At 46.8% G+C, this 9241-nt stretch overlaps 1 protein-coding gene across 1 annotated transcript; it reads left to right on the forward strand.

The window, feature by feature from the left end:
* The first annotated feature begins 700 nt into the window (after positions 1-700).
* Positions 701-9029, forward strand: Nefl (neurofilament light chain). Its single transcript, XM_075949000.1, has 4 exons — positions 701-5027; positions 5900-6024; positions 6417-6736; positions 7246-9029. The coding sequence occupies exons 1-4, from the start codon at positions 3981-3983 to the stop codon at positions 7383-7385; spliced, it is 1632 nt and encodes a 543-aa protein (XP_075805115.1). The 5' UTR covers positions 701-3980; the 3' UTR covers positions 7386-9029.
* The last annotated feature ends 212 nt before the right edge of the window (positions 9030-9241 follow it).

A 9241-nucleotide genomic window follows, 5' to 3' on the forward strand; every position in this document is an offset into this window, starting at 1 on the left:
AAATTCTGAAAAGGTTGCATGACAAATGGGTGTTGAGGCTCTGTCTGAAAAGTTACAACATGGAAAAGGATAAAGTCACATTATTATATTATTGGTTATGGGTTGTCTTTTACTAGGAGTGGCCATTTTATGCTATATTGGGATGTTTAGGGAAACTCGTAACAACCACAGAGTTCATTGCCTCTCTGCTAGTTGTTCAGAGAGAACATTCTCAGCTGCTGCCTCACTGTATAGAGCAGTTCGTGTTGGTGCATGTGTGTTGTACTCTGCGGCCTGCAGCATGCAGTCGTCGAGTTTTACAAAGGCAGGGAAGATGTGAACTCGGATGAGGAAAGCAGCGTTCAGTTTGGAAGCAGACAGAGCTTGGGGTGGAGGTGGCTGTGTGACTTCAAATGACCGAATGTCTTCGGCTTTGGCTGTTTGCTCTGAATAACCTTCCCATGGATATTTTGTACTTATTGAATAATAGATAGCAAGTTCCTGCTGCTTGGTGAATGCCCCTTCTGTGTTTATTTCCTTCATCCCTCCTTGGATTGATATATGGGCTCCAGGACTGATGCTACTGATGTATCTACCGGATCATAAGGTGGGATGGAGACCCACTCGTTCTTCTAATGTGGGATTATTTGACTGCGGTGCTGTTGGGAGAACTTGGCTTTCAGGACCATGGACAGAACCTTTCATGCTTTTTGTTAGCCTGTAAGCATTTCAGCTTCTGGCTAAAAAAAAAAAAAAAAAAAAATGACAAATAGAGAAACTCCTATGTCAGAGGATTTCAGAATAAGCAACAGAAAATCTGGAGCCACCAGGTGCCCACTTGAAGCTTATAGGCCCTATTGCCACTGAAAAAGAAGTGCTGGATTTTTAGTGCTTCTAAAACAGCTATACACTAACTGTGTAACTGTAATGCAAATGTATTTATTTTGCTTTAAACTAATGGACCTGGAAAAGTTCTTTGAAGGAATACAGAGGTGTTTGGAGATAACTAAAATATTTTGTTAATGATTTCCACCAACTCATTTATTTCTATTTTTCATTTCATGTCTCTACTAGATGGGGCCCTGCTGGAAACTCCCAGTCAATTTCATGTTTGTTTTATGCTTATAGAAAAATCAAAAGATAAAGATGATAAGACTCCATAGGCCTTATCGAGATAGATAGATAGAGAGAGACACATGGAGAGCGACAGAGAGGGAGAAGGAGAGCAAACTACCCACTGCAGATGTCACCAAGGCAGAATCACTATGGACAGGGGAAATGAAAGCCAAACTGTTTCTTTTTAAAGTGTCTTACTTGGCTCAGACACACCAAGCAAATGTCGCTTGGGTTCTTGGAGCAAATGCTGACAGGAGGACTGAAAAGGGAGGATGACTGGACAGAATATTTAAAAAGAGCTCAGCATCTAGCAGAGCAGAGCACACAGCAAGGTAATAAAGACCGGGGGGGGGGCAAGGTGGATTCAGGACCCCTCCCTCTGCTCCAAAGCCAGGCTGAAGTGAAGCAGCTATAACCAGTGGCTATTGCCAGATGCTATGAAGAAAGAGTAGAGACCCACCCCCCACCCCCTTTCATGAGCCCTAGCGCCATCCCTCTCCTCCATTTGTTCTTGGTCAGGATTAACAAGGGAAGGGCTCCTGAATGCTCAGCCAGACTTGAAGATGCCAGCCTTGCCACCAAGCCCGAGTACCTGCCTCCTCGCTCCACTCCTCACTGAACCACAGAAGGCGCTCCATAATTTATTTTGTCTGCAGCAGCTCAAGGTCCCTGCAGCAACAGCCGCACTGCTCCCTTCTGAGCAGTCAGCTCTGCAGTCAAAGGCATTACCAAGCAGCCCTGAGACACACACACACACACACACACACACACACACACACACACACACACGGTCTTAAAATCTCTGAGAACGACCTGTAACTCCCGAGGAAAGGTGCTCGAAAATTGGAAGTCAACAATGGCCAGAGTGGTGTGTGCAGAACCTCTACAAAAGATTGTAAAATAATACAAGTTACGTGGAGCTAGCTTGGGGAAAAAAATCTGCAGCTCGTCATCTATATACAAATAATAGGAAGCAAGAAAAGTTATGGCTTATCCAAGACCTCTCTTTCTCTCTGTTCCTGTTCCTTCTCCTTAAGTCCTCTTGATCTCTGATTAAAAAAAAAGGGGTGGGGGAATGAAGGCTTCAGAGAACCATCTGAATAGTACTTAACCCTATATGTTACCATACAAGTCTCAGGCAGACTGGTGACTTTAGGTTTAAAAACTTAGAATGTGCAGGCACGGGCGGCTTCTAATTTGGCTTTGACTTAATAGATTTAAACCACCAGCAACCCCGCAGAGGTCCTCTGCTTCAGTGCATTCCTCGCCCACGAATCAGAATCACAGTAAGTGTAAATGAGAAAGGAGTCAGCAGAATAAACGTCACCTCACCCTCCCTTCGGTCTCCAGGGGCGACCGGGCACAACTCCCAAAACTTCACTTTTCTGTTTGAAAACCGTTACCCATACCCTTCACTGGGCCAGTTAAAGGAGCCAGTACGCCAGTGGTATGCTGAACAAATTGAACAAAACGCCAATTGCTGGCTTCAAAACGGTTTTAGTCACTTCCTACAAATCTCTGCGGTATCTTTTCGAAACTGCAGGAACCCACAACGCGAGTCTGAAAATGCCGCACCCACGTGCGTTTGGCGTGCCCACTCTGGTCTCTGGGTGCTTCCCGAAGGAAGCCATAGATTCCCTGGTGAATTTCAGCCAGCTATTTATTTTTATTCCATCTCCACGCTGAGTTCTTTTCTGGGGGAGACCACACCCAGAGCTGGCAGCTCTTTGCAGTAGTTTCCCCATCCCCTGGCCCTTCTCTCTTTCTCATAAAAAAAAAGAAAAGGAAAAAAAATCAGCCACTTGCCTGGCTTGTCGAAACCATCAGGTTGGGGTACCACACAGGTGTAAAATAGGGGGAAGGGGTTTTTGATGCGATAAAAGTTGAAATAGCTCATTGAGCATACAGGCACCCTGAGGTTCTGGCGCTGCAGAGCGCGTCTTTGCCTTGCTAGTCTTTCTTTGCCTGGTTAGTTTCAAACCCCTCCGAAGCATTCCAGACTTCGTTTCCCACAAAGAAAGAAGAAATTCTATGAAAGGTACCAGACAAATTAACCGCTTCCTGTAAAGGGTTTAAAATGTTAAAATGAACACCTGCTGTCCGGAGGTTTCAAGGGTGTGTTGAGGGGCATGTCCCCGAAGGACCGAGAAGCAGAATGATAAGACAAAGTGAATAAATAAAAGGAGGCAGGAGAAAGGGAGGGGAATTTAAGAAAATGTCAGAAAATAGCCACAAAGACATGCAAAACTTTCCTGCAGGGATGGCGCCTGGATGGCTACAGTAAGCTATTGTTAGTAACTTAACCGCCCTGGATTCACAACTCGGCTACGTAAACATAAAGCAGGATGCTTAAAAGGGTCTCGGATGGAGAAAGGGCGAGCTGGGGGTGGGGCGGAGTGGGGTCAGGGTATCTTTGAGACTTTGGAGGTTAAAAACTGATGTGTTAGTAGGGAGCAAGAACCTTTTCTTTGGAACTTTTAAAGATCCGAGTGATGAGGGCTTTAAATATTAATAGGCAGGATGGGCCGGGGGAGTGGGAAAGGAAAAGGAATGAGTCGGGAGGTTCTGGGGGTCTCAGAGAAAGTAGAGGGCCTTGGGGCAAAGCTGCCAGGCGGGAGCCGCACCTCGCCAGCCGCCTGTCGCTCGCCCCCGCCTTCGCTTTTGCGCAGAATCCTCCCCTTGGCTGCGGCAGCGCGCTGCCCCCACTGGCCTGCGCACCGCGATCAATCGCAGTCTGCGTCAGAGTCCTGGAGTATAAATAGAGGTGTCAGGACCGGACCGAGCCGCACACAGCCATCCATCCTCCCATTTCCCTCTTCTTCCCCGTTTTTCTCTCTAGGTCCTCCACCTCCGCCCCGGGCCTGAGGGGCACACCGGCTGCCACCATGAGTTCGTTCGGCTACGACCCGTACTTTTCAACCTCCTACAAGAGGCGCTACGTGGAGACGCCCCGGGTGCACATCTCCAGCGTGCGCAGCGGCTACAGCACTGCGCGTTCCGCGTACTCCAGCTACTCCGCGCCGGTCTCTTCCTCTCTGTCCGTGCGCCGCAGCTACTCGTCCAGCTCGGGCTCTTTGATGCCCAGCTTGGAGAATCTCGACCTGAGTCAGGTAGCCGCCATCAGCAACGACCTCAAGTCGATCCGCACGCAGGAGAAGGCCCAGCTCCAGGACCTCAACGACCGCTTCGCCAGCTTCATTGAGCGCGTGCACGAGCTGGAGCAGCAGAACAAGGTCCTGGAAGCCGAGCTGTTGGTGCTGCGCCAGAAACACTCGGAGCCGTCCCGCTTCCGCGCCCTGTACGAGCAGGAGATCCGTGATCTGCGGCTGGCGGCGGAAGACGCCACCAACGAGAAGCAGGCGCTGCAGGGCGAGCGCGAGGGGCTGGAGGAAACTCTGCGCAACCTGCAGGCGCGCTACGAAGAGGAGGTGCTGAGCCGCGAGGACGCCGAGGGCCGGCTGATGGAGGCCCGCAAAGGCGCCGATGAGGCTGCGCTCGCCCGTGCCGAGCTGGAGAAGCGCATCGACAGCCTGATGGACGAGATCGCCTTCCTGAAGAAGGTGCACGAGGAGGAGATCGCCGAGCTGCAGGCTCAGATCCAGTATGCTCAGATCTCCGTGGAGATGGACGTGTCCTCCAAGCCCGACCTCTCCGCCGCCCTCAAGGACATCCGCGCTCAGTATGAGAAGCTGGCCGCCAAGAACATGCAGAATGCCGAAGAGTGGTTCAAGAGCCGCTTCACGGTGCTGACCGAGAGCGCTGCCAAGAACACAGATGCTGTGCGCGCTGCCAAGGATGAGGTGTCCGAAAGCCGCCGACTGCTCAAGGCTAAGACCCTGGAGATCGAAGCGTGCCGGGGTATGAACGAAGCTCTGGAGAAGCAGCTGCAGGAGTTGGAGGACAAGCAGAACGCAGACATCAGTGCCATGCAGGTATGGCACGGGTCCAAGCCCAGTGGGGGCGGGGAGACTGCAGAGTCAGGGTGGAGGGTGCACCCAGAGAGTGAACGCTAGGGGGTCCTCGAGCACCGAGCTACTATCAAAGGGAGGTTGTGGGAAGGGTGGGGCACCTGGAGGGGGCGGGGCGCCACTGCTGCCTGTTGTGTTGAATTGGTGTTCTCCGGAGTGGGTTGAGAGGAAGGGGCGGAGGGAGTTGGAATTGGGCGTGGCCACTAGTCTGATGCTTTCTCTGTACTATCTCTACTCCAAGTAACCCTTGGCACTTCCTGGATCTCCTAGTTAACAAATATGGCTACTAACTCTCACTAGTTCTGAACCATCCAGCCTTGAAATAGTTATGTTTTTAACAGGGAGAAAAGAATACAGCCAGAATATTTTAGGCCAATAATCACTGCAACTATTTATTTATGCATTCATTCATTCATTTTTAAGTTTCTCATCTTTGGGGGAGTAGAATTAAGAGTTGTGGAAAGCATCTTAGCAAATCACTATTTCCTTCCTCAAATGTGACCTGGCTAAAAGAAAGAACAATAGTACCACAAAGGCTTTGTCTTTTCTCTTTTTCTTTTCTTTCTTCTTCTTTTAAATCAATTTGGCAATTTTAAAGACATTTTTCCATAACTAATAGACTAAAGAAAATTTTAGAAGTTGCTTGCGTCAGTCCACTCCGCCCCCCCTTCTCATGCTTCACTAAATTGGACATTTTAGGCCAAAAAAAAAGGGGGAGATTTTATTGAAGGTGCACACTTTGGAGTTAACTGAAGCTAGTCCTTAGCACCGATATTACAGTAAAACAGAAGCAGTAGAGATTTGTGCTTTGAGATTTTAAAGCAATCTTCCCACAGGACACAATCAACAAGTTAGAGAACGAGCTGAGAAGCACCAAGAGCGAGATGGCGAGGTACCTGAAGGAGTACCAGGACCTCCTCAACGTGAAGATGGCCTTGGACATTGAGATTGCGGCTTACAGGTAAAACCGGATGTGCAGGCAGTGTGGGCATGGCACCTCGGGAGAACTCAGACAGCCAGAGTCCGGGCAGAGTTATGTTGAATCACAAGTGTTCTAGAAGAGTCCTACTTTGGGGTTCCTCCAAGAAAGCACACATGTGTAAAGAATTAACCCTTAGCACTTACACTTTAAATCTAATAGGGGTACACAGAAGATTTTCTGGGGGCAGGGTCTCTCGTGCAATCCCTATTAAATCTTAATTATGCCTAACCGTGCTTATCATTGTGTTCACTTTTGAGGTCAGAAGCAGGAGAAAGTGATGAATGGTAGGCTTAGAACACGTCATGAACACTTGCCCAGCAGGGGTCTAACGGTACCTTTCACCTGCCTCCCCCTCTTCCCCCCTCCCCTAGGAAACTCTTGGAAGGCGAAGAGACCAGGCTCAGTTTCACCAGCGTGGGCAGCCTAACCAGTGGCTACTCTCAGAGCTCGCAGATCTTTGGCCGCTCCGCCTACAGTGGCTTACAGAGCAGCTCCTACTTGATGTCGGCTCGCTCGTTCCCAGCCTACTACACCAGCCACGTCCAGGAAGAGCAGACAGAGGTGGAGGAGACCATCGAGGCTACCAAAGCTGAGGAGGCCAAAGATGAACCCCCTTCTGAGGGAGAAGCAGAAGAGGAGGAGAAGGAGAAGGAGGAAGGAGAGGAAGAGGAAGGTGCTGAGGAGGAGGAAGGTATGCAAAGACAAAAACCATCAGAGTCCCTAGTGCAAACTGACTGTGGGTATCCCTTGGGAGATGGGTGAGCTCTGGAGCCTTGCTTACTCCCTAGGGAATTCTGTGTAGGATTTGCACCATATACAATACACATGTGATGAGGACACACATGTTTAAAAAGCATCTATGATAAATCACAGAAGGTTCATATTTTATTACATTTATTTAACACAGTGGTTTGGTACCCAAAATAACATTTCATGCTGGCCAGAACTGATTGTGCCCTAAAGAACATGAGTGCCAGACACATGGAAGTAATCTCCTTTTGTTTAAATACGTGTCTCTTGCCAAATTGTTCACTGCAAGCACTGCCTGTGACGTGTCCTTTGGGAGAGTGGGGCTGAAACGTTTATAGGTTTATAGACGCGCTCTGATAACAGTGTTTAGTAACTCAGTGAGTTTCTGGGGAAATGTTCTGCCTGAAGTTAACCCAGATTTGGATGTTGTGTTTTCTTCTTATGTTCAAGCTGCCAAGGATGAGTCTGAAGACACGAAAGAAGAAGAAGAAGGTGGTGAGGGTGAAGAGGAAGACACCAAAGAATCTGAAGAAGAGGAGAAGAAAGACGGAGGTGCTGGGGAGGAGCAAGCAGCTAAGAAGAAAGATTGAGCCCTGTTCCCAGCTATTCCAGGAAAAAAAAATTCTCCCCAATCAGGTCAACCTCATCCCCAACCAACCAGTTGAGTTCCAGATCCTATACAAATTAAGAATCCCATATATGTATAACTCTGAGATGACTTAGGTTGGACATTCAATGTTGTGCTATGAATTTTCTCCGTATGCAGAGTATCTGTTTGCTTGCAGAGTGGCTTTTCTGGCTTGCTGCCAGCCTGTGCATGGTCCATGCTTATGAGTTCAGGATCTATGGCAATGTGAATCACACAGATGTTTACAATAATAAAAAACCACACACACACAACATGAATAAATGAATTCACTAATGTTCATGTGCAACTTCATGGAAAAAATAGTCATTTAAAACTTTGGTGGTTAGAAATCAAAGACCTCGAGTTATGTGCAATAAATAGTAAATAAAGTTACACTGAATGATATATATAAATATTGCTGTGTTTTTTACTTAATTAAAATACCTTAAAGAAGGCACCAATGCAAAGTACACACAAGTAGACTACTGACCTCCATTTTTTTTTATAAATTGCAAATTTTAACAAGTGCAGTACATAGTTGGACATTCTGAGGGATAGAGAAATAGGTCAAGACTAGAAAATATTTTCCCCCAAACTTTGCTGCTAATAAATATGGATGAGAGTATTCATAAATAACAATATAACTCACCCCATAAAATATACAATGTTGGCTGGAGAGATGGCTTTATAGAAGGCAATTTTGAAATTATGGTGGGATAGTATACAATAGTGCAATCTGGGTAGATATGAATCCCGCAAGTTGTCACTATGGTTATATTTTTAATATATTCTTGAATATCATGGGCATAAATGGAAATCTAAACCCACGATATAATTAAAAGGAGTGACTTTTAAAAAGAAACCTATATTTTATTTCGAGTGGGGAAAGTAACCTTGTCAGAGGCTCTCTGTCACTGCAATCATGTTGCCTGGAATCCTGAGCTCATGAATGGTGTGTTGTTTGCTGAATTCTACTGCCTCATAAAGCTATCAATTTTAAAAACCCTTTAAAAACCATGCAAGCAGGTGATGGAATTATATTAATGTTACTTCTCGGGGGAAATAATAAATTTGGATGTTGCATTGGCATTGCCCTGCATGTCTTAATTGGTAAATATTTGGATTTCAATGCCTGGTTGGCCCCTGCATCACATCTGTATGCCATCTGCCCCCAACCATGGCAAAGTCGTGATAACTTTCGCACGTGTGTTCAGTGTGGACTATAGATGAAGCCTTTGCCTCTCTACTGCTCTGATGTTTTTAAACAACTGTTTGGTCTGTGTTTTAGATGACCTTTGAGACTTAGGAATTGTACCAAAACCCAAAGTGGTCTTCATTTGAAGTTACACGGTCTCTTTGCATTCCTTACTTTGGGTTGACTCTGTGTTACTACACAAATAGGCAAAGCATTGTTCCATCTACCGTGGTGTGAAGTTGAACTCTGGAGGCTCTCGGCATGACCCTAGACAGCAAGCTTTTCACACCTGTGCTTGTTAGTTATGAGTTGATGCAAACAGCTGGTTGGTTTAAGAAACACTTGGTTGAAGAACACAATTCCATACTCAATTCTGTGTGCCATAATAAAATGTTGAAAAAAAAATCCAAATTCAATGAGTTTGAAGTTTTTTTCTTTTAACTCCTCTACACTGAGTCACCGGCCAGTTTTTCTGTTTCCATGGCCCCACAAGAGCACAGACTCTCTGGCTGTCACTCCCCAATCCCTTTTTCAGTGGCCCTACTCCCCAGTCATCCAGCCCATAATCCAATTTAGAGGAATACCTTTAAGTCCTTTGTGATTTTGAGTGGGGAAATTAAGAC

The sequence above is a fragment of the Microtus pennsylvanicus genome, chromosome 15, assembly GCF_037038515.1.
Source record: "Microtus pennsylvanicus isolate mMicPen1 chromosome 15, mMicPen1.hap1, whole genome shotgun sequence".
NCBI classification, from domain to species: domain Eukaryota; kingdom Metazoa; phylum Chordata; class Mammalia; order Rodentia; family Cricetidae; genus Microtus; species Microtus pennsylvanicus.

Coding starts and splice junctions, on each gene's coding strand:
- Nefl (XM_075949000.1), top strand. CDS start 3,981: ATGAGTTCGTTCGGCTACGACCCGTACTTTTCAACCTCCTACAAGAGG. Junction 5,028..5,899: donor CAGACATCAGTGCCATGCAG/GTATGGCACGGG, acceptor ATCTTCCCACAG/GACACAATCAACAAGTTAGA. Junction 6,025..6,416: donor ATTGAGATTGCGGCTTACAG/GTAAAACCGGAT, acceptor CCCCTCCCCTAG/GAAACTCTTGGAAGGCGAAG.